Source organism: Engystomops pustulosus, chromosome 1 (assembly GCF_040894005.1).
Source record: "Engystomops pustulosus chromosome 1, aEngPut4.maternal, whole genome shotgun sequence".
Classification (NCBI taxonomy): Eukaryota; Metazoa; Chordata; class Amphibia; order Anura; family Leptodactylidae; genus Engystomops; species Engystomops pustulosus.
Window position 1 is genome coordinate 35,192,749 of NC_092411.1, and position 20,302 is coordinate 35,213,050.

Below are 20,302 nucleotides of genomic sequence, written 5' to 3' on the forward strand. Positions count from 1 at the left end.
TAACAATCTGGTCAACCTATCAGTATGTTTTTGGAGTGTGGGAGGAAACCAGAGGACCTGGAGGAAACCCATGCAAACACGGAGAGAACATACAAACTCTTTGCAGATGATATGACCTGGGTGGGATTCGAACCCAGGACCCCAGCGCTGCAAGGCAGAAGTGCTACCCACTCAGCCTCCGTGCCGCCCTATGTCAGAAGTTTCACCACTTTGAGCTACTTCCGTGAAACACGTGCGTAGAGAACTGATCGCACTATGATGGCCTCCAGTTCTTTTCACGTACTCGTTGACTACTTTCTGCCTTACATCAGTAATGAACAAATAACATCTAAAAAAATAAGGGAATGAGATTTCATTATATTTCCCAGTGACAAAATAATGTGTGAAAATCGTCATGACGTCATCGGCTAAAATATCACGCTCCGTATTACGCCTGTAGGCAGAAGCTACCGAAATGACGTAAATGAGGTGGGCGGGGAGCAAAATGTAGTGGGCGGGGCGCACAGTCCCGGTGAGTGGGCGGGGCTTGTGACTGTTTACCTATGCGGCTTTACCCGTAGTGGGCGGGGTTCTCCTTTTCCGTTCGCCCTGCAGATTGCTATGTGCAGATGTGGCTCCGCCCCCTCCGGGGGATGGTCGTGGAGTGAGGCTGAGTCTCCGGCAGGAAATTCCGGACCGACGCTCGGTTGTTGTGGCCGGTTTGCCCCGGGGATTCCCCGTGATGGAGCTGAGGTATTGGGGAGGTGACTGGGGGCTGCCCTCCGTGCACCCCGAATGCCTTGCTGTGCTGGTAAGAGTCACGTGACCACCTGGAGATGATGCTATGTGGTTACCCGGGGTGTGCAGGTGCAATGCTCTGCAACCCCGGCCTTATGTGCAATGCTCTGCAACCCCGGCCTTATGTGCAATGCTCTGCAACCCCGGCCTGATGTGCAATGCTCTGCATCCCCGGCCTGGTGTGCAATGCTGTGTGTAATCTCACCAAGGTCACCCAGTGTCATGGAGGTGTGTTATTACCTACCTGGAGACTTAAAGGGATCTTCTTCACTCCTTTAATATTTTGAAGAATAAACTGACCCCATCCCCAGGTCACCACAGCAATAGGAGAAGTGCAGTAAATCTTCACATTTGGTGTGTAGCTATAGCCCCGGCCTAGGGCTACATTCACACTGTGCATTTTCCTTCAGGTTTAGGTGCATTTTTTATAGAATATGGTTCACGACTCTCATGACACATTGCATGTTGTGATCTTTCTGCTGCCACAGAAGCGCAATGCTATGGGGCTGATCCTTGTGCTGATCCACTACGGAGCATCTTACACAAATCCAAGGGATAACATGTGCCAGGGTCAGCCAAAAGGGACTCGAAACCCTTCTATGAAACGGAAAACAACATATATGAATATCCCTTTATGTGGAGAGGGGTCTGTTATTTAGGCCATAACTAGAACACACGGCCGCCATATTGGATCTAGGGGAAGTTTTTCCTAATGGGAAGGTGATCCATGTAGCAGATCAAAGAGCAGAATCGTTTAAGACATCAATTTCCAGAATGAGATGTGCAATATCTGTGGAGGTTTATAGGCTGTCACTACAGAGTATAGTCTCCTAATGATTGGATCCAGCGCCTTCAGTCCTGTGTTCAGCACCATGGACAACACATCAGATACAGGGGGGTACTGCAACTAGGATGAGGCAGGGCCCCACAGCCCCCTACCCCATCATAAAATATACATATTTTTATACTCACACAATCATACACTCATGTGCACACATTTATACACTGATATATATATATATATATATATATATATATATATATATATATATATATATATATATATATATATACACTTTCACAGATCTGTCACTGGGGCCCCCTAACACTGCAGGCCCCGTAGCAGCTACTATGGCTGCTACCATTGTAGTAATGCCCCTGATCAGATAGCTGTGCATCACAGGGAACATTCCCCCTTGTTGTTTCAACTTTTGAATAATAAGAAATATTACAAATCTGATAGAAGTAACTGATTTCTGAGAGCATTCTAGTTGTTGATATGTTACATGATTATCTTCACAATGTAAAAAAACTTGCCCTTGCTCCTGTATGGCGGCTTTCAAGATGGCATCTGAACCTCAAAAGATAAGCCCCCCCTCCTCACTCATTACTTGTTGGGTATTTACGGTAGATAAGTCATTTTTTTGTTCCTGGGTCTTGGGACTTCCGACTTGTATATATTTTTATCATGTGGTGAGATTTCTATAACCTTGTACTCGTATATTACATGTTTTATAGGTTTTCTTTTCAGTTTTGTGTTCTCTGCCAGTTCTGCCCCAGTATTTCCAGTCTGAACGAGGTTGGGACAATGTCATATATCTGGGCCTGTGAACAATGTGTGAGACGTGGTGTTTGTTATGGAGGTGACTGTGTACACAGTAAGAGCTGTTACAAAGCACAGCGCAGATAGGAAAGTTGGAAGAAGATTGTTACATGTTATAAATCTGATATTTACTGATTGTATTCAGTGTTTTATTACTTGTGAGATTTTATTAGTTATTTTATAAAGGAGCTGGTTCTCATGGAGCAGAGATAAAGCTGGAAGGACAGCACGCGCTTGTATTGTGCTCCCTTCCAGGGCCCTGGGCTGTATGAATATTATATCCCAACATATGGTACTGGACTCGAGCTTCTTGGGGAATGGAGGAATGGAGTCCAATCTTCCTGCTTTTACTATGCACATGCTCCAGTGTCGAGTCGAGCATAGATGTGTGTGTGTGCGTGCGCTGTGCACTATGCACAATTCTTGCTCAACCCGGCACAGTTGCATGCGCAGTAGCTCCATAGAAAGCCAGCGGCGCGGCTGGTGCTTGTGTATGGCCGTAAGCATGAAGAGGACACGCTAGGAGGTGGGACTGCAAAGGCTAATGGGGCGTGGAGTAGCCTCTGCCTTGCCACGCCCCAGTAGCCTCTGCAGGTAATTTACATATTACTTTATTAAAATTTTTAAAACTTTTGGTTAGTTTCTAGGATTTGTAAAATAAGGATTATAGAGAGGCAGGCAGGAGGAATCTACCATATGATCTACTTCTGGTGGTAGATTCCTCATGGTAGTCTAGACCGTGTTAAAGGACACCTGTCACATGAATTCACAGCCCACAACAAAGCAGCCTTTCTAAGCCATCCCCCCAGCCCCTTTCTAAGCATATGCATTATGTTTATATGAGTGTTCTGTAACTTTTATAACTTTAGCTCCAACATTATTTCATGTGACAGGTGTCCTTTAAAATACACCATATTTATTGGTGTCTGATACTGGTTGATTCTGTCTAATACATTCTTAGGGTGCATTCACACCTTGCATTTGGTGAAGCATTGTAAACACAATTAAATTGCATTTGCACTATGTAAACATAATGTTACATTGTAATAACAGCACATTTACGAAGGCACCTTAGGTTGCGTTCACACATTCAGTTTTGAAACCAAAAGCAGCTGTCGATCGTAATGGGTGAGGACATATCATCAAGAGTAACTGTCCACCCTCTGTTTTCACTCCACTCCTGGTTTGGACATCAGAAACAGCACGTGGAAAACTGAAGGTGTGAATACAGCCTCAAACTTTCTACTCCTATTTGACCTTATCTTTCTACTATAGGCACCTGTGCAGCTCCACACAAATGTCAGTAAACCCTACTTTAATGCAAGTGTGTTGTGTCTATGTTGAGTGAAGATGTGCGCAGGCATTGGGAGTAGTAACGATGACTCCGACGTGACAAATCTGATTGATCTCTAATATGAAGTATGAGGTCAGCTGTATGTGACCGGTCCAAGGAAATGGATCTGTTTGCAGGTCAGGAGTATGTTTGATGTCGTCCACCTCAAATTCCAAGCCAAAAATTAGCTCATCTTTCTACTGGGGTTCCCAATACGTCCAATAACTTTCTCTGTATCTGAGCAAAAAAAAATCTTCCGTTGCTCTTCTAAGGTTTTCTATGTTTGGGGTGACGACCATAAAGGCAGCCTCCAAGCTGCCAGTTGCCCACCACTGTAAGATGAGAAACCCTGCATTTTTGTGGACACTGATGTTTATTTTTGTTTATTTGTTATTTTTGTGTTTTCTAGGCATATGCAAAATTTGGTGGCGCCCCACTGACATTAACTCCTGTGGATTATACCTGGGCAAGTTCACAAGGTATTCCTAATGACTAAGCAGAACTTGTATACTTTAGTATAAGCCGAGGTACCTAATTTTGTTGGACACTGCATGATATGGCGCATGGTCCTACTGTGCTCTAAATGCCCCTTTCAGGGCTGAATTTTGTGTTGCGGTGGGTATAGTGCAGGTGGTCACTTTATAAATACAATCGGGCACATTTACTTACCTGTCCAAGTCGCAATCCCCGAGGTGCGTTCCCCGACGATCCTTCACTGTGCCGCGATCCACGTAGATCCTGCGCCCAATATCCTGCGTGTATCGCTCCCCACTCGAGTTCACCTTCTTCTTCCTGGTGCATTGAATACAACACAAATTTGAATGTTAAATTCAGTGCTTGGTCCGAATCCTTCAGATCTTCCCGACGGCCACCCCCCTATTTCTGTTGCATGAAAGTCGGCGCTGATGCGCCAAAATCTGATCGCGCGCACCGAAAACCCCTTCTAAATGCGACGCACATGGGAAATCGTCGAATATTTGATAGTCTGGTCTGCGGACCCTTACCTCCATCGCACACTCCAGCATCCTCTTCTCCTCGCAGCTCGTCTTCTCCCTGCATCTCCGAGGCCACAACCAGGGGCACTTACTTATCCAGACACCGTGACTGTGGTCATCTTAGTTGTTATCCATGGCTTCCTTCCTTTTAAAATCACTGTCAAGCCCTCCCTTCTGTAACCTCAGCACCTCCCTCTGCCTCATGTAATCTCACTGCAGCAGAGGAAGTTTCAGGGCACAGTGGGAAGGGAGAGGAAAGTGATCCTGCACAGTGTAACAGCATGTGCAGCTAAAGCACGAAGGGGCTCTGGTAATGCCCCCCTTAGAACTTGTCTGGATCATTAGCATCATTTAGGAAGATTACCACAGTCTCGGCGCCTGGATCTATTAGTAAGTGCACCCCTGATTTATTATGCTTGATTTGATGGTACATTTCCTATAATAAAAAAAAAACATGTCCATACAAAGCATCTTGTAAAAAGATTATGTTGTAGAAGGGCAGATAATATCTGGAAGAATTGGATGTGACGCATGGGGCTTATTCACCTTAATTTTAGAGATTTTGGGGAAAGCCCTTTGGGCATGAGGATGGATTATGGTTTATTATTCACATGTGGATGTTCACAATAAACCTAAACTTTGAGAATGTGGTGGCTTATCTTTCTATTTAATACACAAAGGTAACGCAGAAGAAAATCGCTTTCTGCAGAGTAATGAAGAGCAGATGGGAGGGGGATAAACCTTGCCTTGTGGGGGCTTTATATATTATGGAATGGGATATATAACATACATACAAGCTCTGGTTAGCATCACCAGGGTATAAGGAGATATCCACTATCCCGCTCTCATGGAGATGACTTACTCTGGAAAGAACGCTCGCTAATAGTTTTCTTTGGGTGACAAGGGATTTGAGGGGCTTTTGTGACCTCTTTCCCGATTGGAGGGTCTGGTACTTAAACAAAGAACATCTAGTTATACCCTTAGTAACAGATGCCATGAGCCTTATCATATGCACTGATTAAACCCGCCTGGTCATTCTGATGCCCCTATTCCAGATTATTGCACATTGCTCTGCCGTAACTCCAGATGTACATTAGAACCGAGACGTGTCATGTGATGTGCTTAAAGTGTACCTCTTTGTAATTGGCCTTTTTTTTATTGGGGGGGGGAGGGGATTCGGGAACAAGAATCTTTGTCATATATGAAAGCATACACTATATTGATGTATTCTGTCATATTTGGGATAAAACAAGTCCCAGGGTCAACATCTGCAAAGAGTTTGTATGTTCTCTCTGTGTTTGAATGGGTTTCCTCAGGGTCCTCCAGTTTCCTCCCATACTCCAAAACATACTGGTAGGTTGATTAGAAGGTGCATTGTCCGACTATAATGCACTGTGCGGCGATTCACTAAGATCGTGCGCCCGATATCCTGCATGTGTCGCTTCCCCACTCAGGTCCGACAGAGTTCACCTTCTTCTTCCTGATGTATGTATGTAAGTGCATTGGATTGAGACACAATTTGAATATTTAATCCTGCACTCAGGCCGAATCAGTCGGATCGTCCGATGGCACGCCCTCCCCAATTTCTGTTGCATGAAAACCAGCGCAGCGGCACTAAAAACCGATCGCGTGCAACACAATCCCCTGTTAAATACCTGTCACAGCGAAAATGTAAAAAATCTGACGAAAGGGCGAACTGCGGACCCTTAGTAAATAAGCCCCATTCACTTGAAGTGAGATTCTTGTTTTGGCAATCTACAATGGTGCATACACCCCATGAGCTGATGAGAGGCATCTATCAAAGCAGACATTTTATCCTGTGACGGGGGTTTAATTAAAGGGGTTGGCCACTTTAACTTATTTTTTGTAAAGTGTGTGTAAGTGTGGGGGGCAGGATATCAGGGAATTAACCAATACATATTTCCGGATAGTTCTGCTCTGCTTTACTGATATGTAGAGTGAACCCTAATGCTTAATTTGAATCCACTGTAGTGTGTGGTATTGCTACTACGCTCCATTCATCTCTATGCAGGTGAGCTGCAATACCGGCACAAACCATGGTCAGGTGTGGCGCTGTTTATAAAAAAATAAATAAAATAATCTGCCATGTTTTTCAACTCTCTGACAACCCCTCTAAGTCTTAGTCAAATATTATGTGTTTTGCAGGTGAAGTGCCCTTATTAATACACAAGGATGATGTTATTGCTCTGCCTGTCAACATTTTAAGCTATTTTAGAAAACAGGTAAGTTGATATCTGCCTTTTTGCTTTTTTTATATCTTACTACCTTGTTATGACTATAATACCTGAATGTTGTTCTGCATGTCAGACAATGTATTATTCATATAAAGTATATATGGGTAAGATATGTTAAATAAGTTATTGATTAAAGAGAAACATAATTTGGAAATTGCAGTCTAGTCCTGGGTAGCATGTTATAGAGCAGGATAAGTACAGGATTAGATTAAAGATTGTACATGGTGTGCTATCAGCTGGCAGCATGTTATAGAGCAGCAGCTGGAGGAGCATATTGTACACAGTCACCTAAGTGCAGGTAGTATGTTATAGAGCAGGAGGATATGAGAAAACTGTGATACATATGTGCGTGAAAAAATGAAGCACCACTTGTAACTTTTACCTTGAAATACCTACATTTTCTGGGCTTCGGAGCCCAGTGGGTGGTACTAATCCAAAACTAATAAAATTTTCTATACATGTGGCATATACAGTCTCCAGTCAGTGATAGGATAGCCCATTGTACTCCTTAACACAGAGTGAGCAGAGGTCTAAATGAATAAATTACTTTTTATACTTAATCTTTTCCCACAATTATGTATATAAACCTGCTTGACTCCGCTTGCTCTATAACATGCTGCCCCAGAGTGGACCCCACATTTATCAAGCTTGTCCCTGCTGTGTACAATGCCTTTTTAGGGCTTTTTAATAATAAACTGATGGTAAAGGGATGAAGTTTTTCTCCTATGGGCCTCCCCTAAACTAACTGAGGACCTCTTCTATATTAACTCTGAATCCCTAAATACTGTATGTGACAAATTGATATCTTTACCAGGCGAGGCCTTTATCCACCCTCAAAATAAAGTTAGTTTTCACCCTTATTTTATAAGCTGATAATCTTAAAGTGGGGTACCTCCTTATGAGGAGACCCCCTTATTATACGAGTTGTTGCTCTTGTCCAAATTGATGAAACCAAGTGCATTCATAAAGAATCACACCAAGACTAAAAGCAGGTACAATTCCCTCTTTGTTAGAGGCACAGACAATTCTGCTTTATTCAAGGAAGTACAGGAACTCGTATAGAAACGAGAGTAAGCATTGCCAGCTTTTTTCTGTGTCTCTTTTTGATAGGAAGATCCAAGATGACCAAGACTTCAGGATGGTCACATTCCAGTCTTATCTCAGACACAGATGCCATCTTTGGGTGCAGTCTTTAGACTGAGACGCCATCTTTGGGTGCAGTCTTTAGACTGAGACGCCATCTTTGGGTGCAGTCTTTAGACTGAGACGCCATCTTTGGGTGCAGTCTTTAGACTGAGACGCCATCTTTGGGTGCAGTCTTTAGACTGAGACGCCATCTTTGGGTGCAGTCTTTAGACTGAGACGCCATCTTTGGGTGCAGTCTTTAGACTGAGACGCCATCTTTGGGTGCAGTCTTTAGACTGAGACGCCATCTTTGGGTGCAGTCTTTAGACTGAGACGCCATCTTTGGGTGCAGTCTTTAGACTGAGACGCCATCTTTGGGTGCAGTCTTTAGACTGAGACGCCATCTTTGGGTGCAGTCTTTAGACTGAGACGCCATCTTTGGGTGCAGTCTTTAGACTGAGACGCCATCTTTGGGTGCAGTCTTTAGACTGAGACGCCATCTTTGGGTGCAGTCGTTTAGACACAAATGCCATCTTTAAAGCAGAGTGATTTCACAGTAGTTGTAGACCGTTATCTGATCACAAGATGAAAGGTTAATAAATGTATTTTGTGCACAGCAGCAACATACTAAACATAATCTTGAGATTTCTCCTTTCACAACATCATCTGTAGGATGTTATAGAGTAAGGGAATAAGATCACCCCGTAATTCCGGATGGAAAATTTTCCCCCTGCCTGCAGCTTGTTGAGTGTGGCCCCAGTCGTATAACATCTGTAGGAAGTATTCTAGGAAATGCCAGTCCACTACCTGACTTCAGTGGAAAGTGAAGTAATCCATAAAATGTTTAGTTAATAGCATTTGTTCCCATAAATTTTCCGCCGTTTGATGAACACTCGTGCAGAAGGAATGTGGCGGTGTTGTGGATGGAAACCAACCAAGCGGCTGTAGTTAAAACGCAATCCTAAAAATGTGCCGGCTTAAAGTATTTACAGTGTATTTCTATTGAACCCATTCATCCTTGCTGGTCCGTTCTGCGTCTGCATGCGTTGTGCTTATTTTGATGTTAGGAATAGTGAACCTGGTTGTTAGCGCGGTCCCCCCATAGGGATGGGGGGGGGGACGAGGCAACAACGTGCACAGTAACACTGGAAGTGCCTTGCTGACCCTTTGGGCCTTTCTGACCCAACTGTGCCCATAGCCAAACATTACGCCCCATCCTTTGAAGGTTAGAAACATCCTTTCAACAACCTCCACAGTCATTAGGACTCTGGTATCCATGTAAAACATGTAAGACCATTCCGGGAAAACTCCAAGACTAGGTCCTTTACTTTTATTACTGATTTGATTCTCACATTTCCACTAAATCCTGAGTATTTAGCAACTCTTCTATGAATCCCATATGTGTAAGAGAGGTGTGGGTTTTGTAGATCTTACTCAAGAATTCTCATACCTTTGAACTGGGTACTGGCACACATTTAATGTAAACCAGTAAGAAGAAATTGATCGGATTCCTAAACTAGGACAGCAGGATACAGTAGCTTTTTGAAGATGTGCCCGCAGTGGTGGTGGTCCACTGAAATGATAGAATATTACACGGTTTCCGTTCTGCCGGAGTAAAAACGCATGACTTGTGGAGCGGTGAACCACTGTACAAACATCCAAATCCTGGTGTGGTTAGTCGATCTATCCCCATAGCATGTGAATTCTTGTATTCCCCAGAATTTCATTAAGTTGGAGAATCTGTACTTGCATGAACCAAATGGAAAATGTACAGTACAGGCAGTCCCCGGGTTACATACAAGATAGGGTCTGTAGGTTTGTTCTTAAGTTGAGTTTGTATGTAAGTCGGAACTGTATATTTTATCATTGTAATCCCAGCCAGAACTTTTTTGGTCTCTGTGAAAATTGGATTTTAAAAATGTTGGGTTGTCATAAGAATCAGGATTAACACTAAAGCTTCATTACAGACACCTGTGATAACTGTTACAGCTGTTTATTGTTGCCTAGGAGTAAAGTACAATAAATTACCAATATCCAGAGGTCCGTTTGTAACTATGGGTTTTATGTAAGTCGAGTGTTCTTAAGTAGGGGACCGTCTGTACCTTGGTTGTTCTTGGTATTGTTTCTCAGTTGCATTCCCTTTTTTGGGACTGATGTGCAACCAGATCATGTGATGAGATATGAGCAGACCCCATAGTTTTAATTTGGGTTGGGAGGCACAATCCGGCAAATCCAAGGGACACCTCATTAGCCAATCATGGCATGGCTTGTAGCAAGGGGCATCAATTTCCCGGATTTGGCTTTTAAGCTGCCAATCTGGCAATACACCTGGGTCGCAAGGCCTAACCCCAAACTGAAACTAAGGGACCGCTCATCTCTACATGTGGATGGACACAGTCTGGGAAGTAGAATTTGAGTTTTCTGGGTGTTGTACCCCAACAACTTATTGAGGATCTATTCAGTGACAGATCATCAATATTTTAATCTCTGAAAACTCCTCTATGAGAAATGCAGTTACATACTAAACATACACATCAAGGGAGCCAAAATAATCATTTATTCATGAAAAATCCATGTTGTGGAATGAATTGTTTCATGCTGAGTCGGTGGACTGTAGAATTTAACTTTACTAAGCGGAAATTGGATTTGGTGTCTTTTCTCAACTGAGAATCTAAACAGATGGTATCATGTACCTCCTAGGGAGACGCCTTGTTACTAGACGCTTGTGTAATTTCTCCCATCTTTACAGCTGAATATTTCTCCATTTTTTTATTCACAGAAATATAATGCAGACTATGTGTTATCTGCGAGAGAGGGATCTGACACCCTGGCATACGTCGCTCTACTGGAGGAGAAGCTTCTTCCTGCAATAGTAGGTTTTGGGTTACATGAGTAGGCTTTGTGCACAAGTTTGGGATATTTGTCGCAGGACATATCCATCGGTCTTCATACACCCTGCCCATGGTGTACACGTCTGATGGAAGGCTGGAATGAGGTGTGCACAGAGCCGTAGACTGTGATTCATCTCATAGATAGCCGGTGAAGGGACAGGATGGTGGATGCCACATTATTTAATAATAATTTTATACAGATTAACACAATAATGGAGGGGGGAATTGAAACAATGAATGAAGTTATAATTATAAGGTGATAAAGTGCAATGTGCAACAATACAATTAATAACACAACGTTGTACAAATATAGCACTACTGGTCTCTCCCTTTCATGGTTGTACTCTAGGTAATAGGATGAACTATCTGTAGCAGACATCTTAATTTATTTATTGCACATCATAGGTTGTTACTATTTTGCACTAAGCACTTTATTCAATGCTTTAATTGAATTTATTTAATGTATCAATTTTTTCTGTAGCAGCTTCTGCCTTCTATCAGATTTTCTACACTACCGAGCTATATTTGTCTTATTATTTTTCTTATTTTACGTCACCCCAGCTGCATACGTTTTGGGTTGATCCGGACAATTATTCCAGTGTGACGCGGCCCTGGTATGCTTCAAGGATTCCTTTTCCTCTAAGATTTTACTTGCCTGGAAGGATGTATAGAGAAGCTTTGAATCGGATTTTGGTGACCAAAGGACAGCCCCCGCTTTACAGCATGAATGAAGTGGAAGCTCAGGTAATGCCATAATGCCGGGCAACATGGTAAAGTGTCCGGTGTCATCAATACAAAGGTATTGCCTGAAACACTGTAGTACTACAAGGAAAACCATTAAAAAAATTAAGTTTTTAAGCAAAAAAAAAAGTACCTCTGCTTTATTGCTCCTTATTGCCAATTTCAATGCCCTTATTCTAATTGTCATGGAGAAATCACAGTAGTTCTTAAGCTGCCTTTAGACAAACGGCCGTGACCCCTCCCCTCTCCATAGAAGTGCACAGCATACGGGCCGTGCACACAGGGAAAGTTAGGACATGTGCTATCTTTTACCTTTGTACGGTGCCGCACATTTGCGGCACTGTATTGCTCCATGAAGCCATTGCCGTCTATGGGGGATGTGATAATTTGTAATATTAGTCACAACCACTATCAAAGGCTTTCTTTTATATAAGAAAAAAAACTCTTTTGTCTGGTAATGTGGCTTAGAAGCCTAGAGAGATTGGGCATATATAGGAAAATCGAGAGTCATCAAAATTTAATCTAGACAAAATCGCCCAGCCCTAGTAACATGGTAATTTAGCCCCTGCAGGGATAAGTTGCATGTTGTGTTCTGTGTAACAGAAGTGTATGGACACAAATTATGAGTTAGTCTGAGAAGTAACATATTGGGACACATTTACTAAGCGTCCGAATGCCGCATTTCCATCGGATTTCCCGAATCTTTCGGTTTTGCATTGAATTGCCCCGGGTTTTTGGCGCACGCGATCGGATTGTGCATCGGCGCCGGCTTGCATGCGACACAAATCGGGGGCGTGGACATGGTACAACCCGACTGATTCGGACAAACTGCAGAATTTAAAAAGCCAATTGTTTAACAAGGTCAGCACTTACATGCACCAGGAATAAGAAGGTGAACTCCGGCGGACCTCAGTGGGGAAGCGACACATGCAGGAAATTGGACGCACGGTCTTAGTGAATTGCGGTAGACCCGAAACCTCGTGGGACAATGTACGGTGGGGATCGCGAGGGGAAGGGGAAGTAAATGTGCCCCAATTTATCTTAAAGGACTTATCAGGGTTGGGACGTAGGGTAGGCAGCATAAAATTCTACCTGTAGGTGTTTCCTCTTTATCACTACAGTCAAATGCGAACCTACCTCTTAAATGCTGACGGCACATGTGCGTCACCGAACAACATCCCCTGTGACCTCATCAGGGATGGGGGGTAGCAATCTGTGTCCATGAGAACTGGGAGCCCTTTTGGGACTCACAGTGAATGCTTTAAAAACAAAACCCCTACGAAAATGACAAAATAGCATTTTTCTGCCAATTAGACTGAAATTGGAATTTTTTTTTTTTACAACTTCCAAGTACATTGCATGGAATATTAAATGATGCCACTAGGAAGTACATATTGTCCCGTAAATGGAACAATAAAAAAGTTATGGTATTTGGAAGGAGGGGAGTAAATGGAAATGGGAAAGGGCTGTGGTGGCAAGTGGTTAAAATACACACTTGCTCTAATGGTAGGTGGGGGAGGCACCAAAACTTGTCTGCCCAGGGCACCAAAATGCCATGTCCCCCCCTGGGTCTTATCACTTTTATTTTGTTCTATGTTAGAGTCTTACTTTGCAGATCTACCATGGTTTACTGTGTTCTCTCACAGGTTCAATTTGCTAGAAACATAATAGTGTACAGAGTTTCCACTCTCTGGATCCAAAGACAATAGAGAAGCTTGCAATTTTATTAGCGGTCAGGAGAAGTATTTGCTTACTGGCAGAACTTTGGATTTGTTGGAAGTTATCCTCTTATTTACCATATTATGTTCCTGGGTGGTTATTAATCTAATCTACTGTAATGTTTATACATTTATTACCACTTCTTGCCAATGTTGTCTAAAACCTACAAGATCAAAAGATATTGTTTTGTGGCCATTTTAGTGCATTGCAGAAATATATATATATATTCCATCCATTTCACCCAAATATCTTTAACTTTGCGTGACCTATTATTGGCCACAGTACATTGATTTCCATCTGTGTGTCCTCTTTTTTTTTCAGGTTTATGCAGGTTTTGTGTAGTACATATAAAACTGAAAAAAACGGGACCAGGGGTTATATTATTTTTTATGTATTTTGGTTATTTTGTAAGTTTTGTCTATATTAACCAGGTTCTGTTTGTTTTAACAGATCTATAAAGATGCCAAGGAATGTCTGAATCTCCTCTCCAACAGACTCGGGAGATCACAGTTCTTTTTTGGAGACATGTGAGTTGTAGAAAAGATATTAAGATTCATACGTGGCAAACGGTAAGGCCCCTTCCACACTAGCGAGTGTGATGCGATGAACTCGCATCACACTCGCAACGCAAGCTGCCGGGAACGCACGGCCCGAACGCTGCACCGCGGGAGTGAACTGACATGCTGAGTTCACTCCCGCGGTGCAGCGTTCGGGCCGTGCGTTCCCGGCAGCTTGCGTTGCGAGTGTGATGCGAGTTCATCGCATCACACTCGCTAGTGTGGAAGGGGCCTAAACCCTTTTGCCACCATTGGCCTAATGTGAAATGAAGGAACTTTGCAAAAATTCTTAAAGCGACAGGCCACTTTACTTAATGTCTTTTGTAATGTGTGGGAGGCTGGATGTAATCAATATACATCTATTACATGTTTTGCTCTGCTTTCTTGATATGTAAAGTACAGCCCCTGGTTCAGAAATGTATTTTACTTCGTTTCCTTAGCTGCCATTTCTGTCCATAGAAATCTGGCCGCAGATTTAGGGTCATGTGATCTCTAACTGTCCATGACCAGTATACCTTCCAGGACCTTATCATTACATTAGTGAATACTTCCCAGATGACGTATTGTACTGTATAGGCATATACGTTGTAAGGACGGGTCGGAATCCACCTGACATGTCCTAATAGCATATGGCACAAAGTGTGATGTGAACCCAGCCTTAGAGATCAGCCAAATTCACGATCTCATCTGTTTTATTACAGGCCTACGACCCTTGATGCCTTTGTTTTCGGTTTTCTTGCCCCCCTCTATAAAGCTCGTCTTCTCAAGGTTCAGCTTCAAGAACACTTAAAGCAGCTTCCAAACTTGTGTGACTTCTGCGACCACGTTCTCTGTGTCCATTTCACAGAACACACGGAAGGTACCTACAATTTTTACTTAGAATTGCTTAAGTTATATAATATTGTAGTCTGAATCCTTCTTTAAAAGTCTGAATCCTTCTTTAAGATGCATTATGGAAGGAATGTATAAGAAGAGTGTCTCCATATAGGGGTATTACAATCACAGCAAGTTAGGGGATAGGGCATAACTTGCTGATCAATAGACCTCCGCAGATCAAGAGAATGGGGGTCCGCTGTACCCCAGATGAATGACAGGGCAAATCACTCTGTGGCACTGATGGAGATAGCAGAGCCCAGTACAGACTACTTCTGTCATGGTCATAGAGATGAGTAGAGCAGCAGGGCGTATGTGTAGCCACCTGCTTTACTCATTTAAGGGGTACAACAAAACCTCGTTCTCGTGATCTGTGGTTCCATCAATTAGCAGGTGCTGGATAGAAGATCCCTGGTGACCAGACAACTCCTTCTAATGTTAATCTCTAGGGAATAATAAAAAGTGAACTCTTGCCCTTAATTATGGAGCGTCTCCATTACTTACTGAAATGTAACTACCTGAAAGCCAATATGTGGCTAATCCCCCTGCTGTCCCCTGCAGGGCTGTAGCTGAGGACTGCGGGGACACATCTGTTCCCTTTTATGTGACTTAGTAGGTAGCATGACCTCCATCCACCACTCCCGGACAGATGGAAGGGAGATTGCTTCAAAGACTACCACAGAGTATTTTAGTCTGTACACTTAGAGATTAGGCTGCACGGGGGCTGTGGACACAACATGGGGAAATATTTTTATAAATTTATATATTTAGTTTTGGTTATTTGATCATAAATGGTAAGACTGTGGTTTTGGAGGTACGTAGTAAATACCTCACATTGTTGTAGTTCTTGTTAACTCTCCCAGTACATTCTCGTCCATCCTCCTAGACCAGTGGTGGCGAACCTATGGCACGAGCTCAGAGTGGGCACCCAGGACATCACCAGAGAGGACTCCAGGTATCTTCCTGCAGTCCCAGACAGCTCAGGACTTGCTGTGCACAGAGATATTTTAAAGTGACTGTGCTACCTGGGACTACTGGAGGAGTGGGGAGGTGTGGACAGATCTGGATTATCATTGTAGCTCCTGCTCCGGCCCTGACAATTCTTCCTGTTTATGGGATCCTGGAGGGAAGCTACAATGATCATCCAAATTTCTTCTATTTTCTGCTTTATTGGTGTCCTCAGGGTGCTGGTAGCAATGAAAGCTGTGACAGCAGGGAGTATAAATCACTACATTTCTATGTTGGCACTTTGCGATAAATAAGTGGGTCTTGGTTGTAGGTTCACCATCACTGTCCTAGACGGATCTTTACTCTTATTTGCTATATATATTTTTCTTATCCCTACTAATCCTTTCTCTTGTATGTTTCACCCCTGTCTCTTCTTGCTCTGTGTAGGAACATCTCCTGCTGGCCAGGAAGCAATAGACGCAAACTTACAGAAACTCACGCAGCTTGTAAATAAGGAGTCCAACCTGATAGAAAAGGTCATAACCTGCTTTCTTCTTTCTATAGATTCTTCTAACCAATTTGCTTCATTTCACTGTATCTGCATTATATGCTCTACAAAAATTGTATACATCAAGCTTCTACTTAGGTCCTTGTTAAATAGACGAGGCCAAAACCTGTCCTTTTGGTCTCCCCTCCCTGGAAAAAATAAATCGGGTTTCCCTTAGGCTATGTCTGCCAAACTGCTCTCCCAGCACTCCCCCCCCTATGCCTAATGTAATCTCAGTGCAGAAGAGGAAGTTTCATCACACAGTGGGGGTTGGGGGGGGGGGGGGGTTGATGCTCCTGCACACTGTAACAGCATGGAGGTGCTCTGGTAACACCCCCAGGATCTCTTCTAGGTTGTAAAAGTTGATTTTACAAGAAAAGAGGCCATTGATAACATATTTAAGAAGATTAACATGAGTAAGTGTCCCTGGTTTATCATGCTTGGTAAGGATGGTAGATTTCCTTTAAATTGAATTTAAAGTCGGAACAAGTATATTTTGTAACTGTAACTCCAGTAAAGTAAAATTTCCAGCATTGAGTTCGTGGTAACTTGGTGTCATCTGTAAATCAGGTGTCCTTGGACTGGCTGTATTAGCAATCAGACTTCAAAATGTAAAACAAATGTAAAAAAAAATCAGAATTTAAAAGTACATAAAAATTCTATTCAATTAAATTCCTAAAAATCCTAAATTTATTAGGTATTTCCATTTCCATGTCTAAATCTTTGCTATATCGCCAGCCAAATGTTGTTTTAACAAAAAATTTACAATTCCCCAAACATGATACCTTACACCAAACTTTAAAAAAAAAAAAAAAGTTACGGGTGTGATAGAATTTTTTTACAAGGTGTTAAAAGTTAATAAAAACTATATAAATTTGGTATTTCTGTGATTGTAGCAGATGAAATTAGCATATGTGTCAATGGCACCGCTTAGTGAAACAAGACCTATAAGTAAATGGCACAACTGCAGGTTTTTTGGGGCCATCATCTGTACGACTAGTGTAAGATACTATCAATGTAGGCTCAGAGCCTGAGTAACAGCTGGACAGAATCCTTAACAACTAGGCAACTTATATTGCTGGTGATTGTTAGGGGCTAAATGTCTTTTAACCCCTAAACCTTAAAACTCTTGACCTTTGGTAAAGCCAATCTTGAGAAAACAAAGGTTCGGTAAGATGAACCTTCAGGGATAATGTTTGTGGAGAGCGGAGTAGTCCACATCTGCTGAAGCTATTGTACCTAAGTCACAATCCCCTCTGGGTGGTCATCTGGAAAATAGTTTCATATTTCTGGGAAGAAAGTAGGTGTTACATGAACACAACCGTCCACTGGCACAGACTGGACCCATAGGCTTCATCATCCCAATCCAAAATTCCTACAACTATGGGTCCAGGGAAGCAAATCATCTGTCCTTGTATACATTGGGTGATCTGATTGATCTGTGCAGACAAAGCTCGCCTTCTACCTCTGTACATTCCTCCGTCATTATATTCTGCCTCCAGACGAGTCATATTTTCCAATGATCGAAAAACAAGAACTTATTTTCACAATTATCCTGACTTCAGTGACTACGAAAGAAAGAAAGCCTCTGTATCCTTTACGTGGGTCCTCGCTGATGTCATTGCAGGGAAAGAATCCATAAACAAAGTGTCTATGTGACTAGAAACTTATTTTCTGAGCCGAAAGGACTGGAGGTACTTAAGAAGCTTTTTTGGATCCTTGATGACCACATTTTAAAGAGACGACAGATCCTGCTGTGACTACAGGAAAGTCACATACACCTGGGCTACTGTGAGCTGTGTAAGGGGTTTGGGACCATCAGTTGTGTTGTGCAGAAGTCAGGTGGATACGCGGCTGATAGTTGATTTTTTCTATCCATAATACAAATTCTATCAGTCTATTCAGTAGGACTAAGTAAAGAAAAACGAGTGGCCATAATTACTTTAAGAAATGAAGGTCAGTCAGTCCGCAATAATTGGGGTAACTTTGAAAGTGTCCCCAAGTGCAGTTGCAAAACCATCAAGCGCTACCATCATGAGGACCACCCCAAGAAAGGAAGACCAAAGGGCACTTCTGCTGCGGAGGATAAGTTCATCCGAGTCACCAGTCTCAGAAATCACAGCGTAACAGCAGCTCAGATTAGAGACTAGGTCACTGCCACACAGAGGTCTGGCAGCAGACACATCTCTACAGCAACTGGTAAGAGGAGACTGTGTGCAGCAGCCTTCATGGTAACATCGCTGCTAGGAAACCACTGCTAAGGTCAGGTAACAAGCACAAGAGAACTCAAGGAATGGACATTAGACCAGTGGAAATCTGTGCTTTGGTCTGATGAGTCCAAATTTGAGATCTTTGTTCCAACGAGGTGAAAAGGTGAACAAATGGACTCTGCATCCCTGGTTCCCACTGTGAAGCATGGAGGAGGAGGTGTGATGGTGTGGGTCGGTGCTTTCAATTCAAATTGAAGGTATACTGAACCAGCATGGTCACCACATCTTGCAGTGGCTGCTATTCCATCCAGTTTGCGTTTAGTTGGACCATCATTTATTTTTCAACAGGACATTGACCCCCGGCTGTGTAAGGGCTATTTGACCAAGAAGGAGAGTGATGGGGGGCTACACCAGAGACCTGGCCTCCACAGTCACTTGTAGCTTGTACCTAAAGAAAGGAAACCATGTACAATCTTCTCTGCTCCTCTTGCTCTATAACATGCACAGGGTTTTCATTATGATGGGTTCCCTTCAAGTTTATTTGATGCAGCTGATATTATGGATGAGACGAGGTGAGGTATGATTTGATATTGTAATTGAGCCGCTGTATTTCCTTGAGGGCGCATTCACACGATGCATTGCGTCGCAGTTTTGATGCGTTCTTGGCGCATTCAAAAAGCTTCAGCCTTGATCACATGCTGAAGTTGCATTGCGTTTCCACTGCATTTGCTAAAACGCAGTGTAACCTCAGCATGTGATCAAGGCTGAAGCCTTTTATATGCGTCAAAACTGCATCCACTACAACGTCTCCTGTGTGTATGGCAATCATTATGTTTCCTCAGGGTGCGTTCACACGTTCGGGTTTTCACATGCAGTTTTTGAAGCCAAAAAGAGGTGTAGATCATAATTGTTGAGAACATACGATTGAGAGAAGCTGTTCCTCCTCATGTTCCTCATCAGTCCGGGTTTGGACTGAAAACTGCATCCGAATAACTGAACGTGTGAATGCACCCTGAAAGGTCCATTATTTCTGTTGCCTAATTTATTTATGTAATGAATTGTGTACAGATCTGCTTTATATAGTACATCGTTGTATTACAGTCAAGTGTTTGTGTGTGTGTTATAGATGGATGATAATCTCCGGCGGAGCCCTCAGAACCGTCCTAAGACTACGACAACACTGCAGCCTCACGCTTCTACTGAACCCCGACATCCCAGCCAGCTCCTCACTCCATGAATGATCACTTACCTCTCTCCAGCTACAGTCAGGGACTCGGGGTTGGGCCTCTTCTGTCTTGTGGTTGCTTGTGGCAATCGCAAATATGATACTCATCCAAATATAGTTACGGGAACATATGAAGTGCAATAAACTCATCTCGGAAACCTGTTTGTAGCATTATACTAAATGTTACACCATGTACATTGGGGCACATTTACTTACCCGTCCCGCCTCGATCCCAGAGGTGCTTAGTCTGATTAGGATTCGGAGCTTCCGCCATTCACTAAGATCATGGGGGTCATTTACTAAGGGCCCGATTTGCGTTTTCCCGACGTGTTACCCGAATATTTCCGATTTGCGGCGATTTCCCCTGAATTGCCCCGAGATTTTGGCGCATGCGATCGGATTGTGGTGCATCGGCGCCGGCATGCACGCGAAGGAAATCGGGGGCGTGGCCGAACGAAAACGCGATGGATTCGGAAAAAACGCCGCATTTAAAAAAACAATCT

General features: G+C 43.0%; 1 protein-coding gene across 5 annotated transcripts; it reads left to right on the top strand.

Moving 5' to 3' along the window:
• The first annotated feature begins 523 nt into the window (after positions 1–523).
• On the top strand, positions 524–19,957 carry MTX3 (metaxin 3). 5 transcript variants are annotated; one of them, XM_072137622.1, is made up of 9 exons: positions 524–732; positions 4,123–4,192; positions 6,875–6,951; positions 10,868–10,960; positions 11,541–11,723; positions 13,890–13,966; positions 14,698–14,855; positions 16,265–16,353; positions 18,923–19,245. In XM_072137622.1, the coding sequence occupies exons 1-9, from the start codon at positions 601–603 to the stop codon at positions 19,013–19,015; spliced, it is 972 nt and encodes a 323-aa protein (XP_071993723.1). In that variant the 5' UTR covers positions 524–600; the 3' UTR covers positions 19,016–19,245. The 5 variants fall into 5 exon arrangements, with proteins under 5 accessions (XP_071993723.1, XP_071993732.1, XP_071993741.1 ...); XM_072137614.1 differs by lacking the exon at positions 18,923–19,245 and adding an exon at positions 19,701–19,957 and having other exon boundaries at positions 529–732; XM_072137644.1 differs by lacking the exon at positions 18,923–19,245 and adding an exon at positions 19,701–19,957 and having other exon boundaries at positions 556–790.
• The last annotated feature ends 345 nt before the right edge of the window (positions 19,958–20,302 follow it).

Excerpts from the sequence above, each read along its gene's own strand:
- MTX3 (XM_072137614.1), top strand. The coding sequence starts at position 601 with ATGTGCAGATGTGGCTCCGCCCCCTCCGGGGGATGGTCGTGGAGTGAG. Across the intron at positions 733-4,122 it reads TTCCCCGTGATGGAGCTGAG|GCATATGCAAAATTTGGTGG; the intron begins GTATTGGGGAGG and ends TGTGTTTTCTAG. Across the intron at positions 13,967-14,697 it reads CAGTTCTTTTTTGGAGACAT|GCCTACGACCCTTGATGCCT; the intron begins GTGAGTTGTAGA and ends GTTTTATTACAG.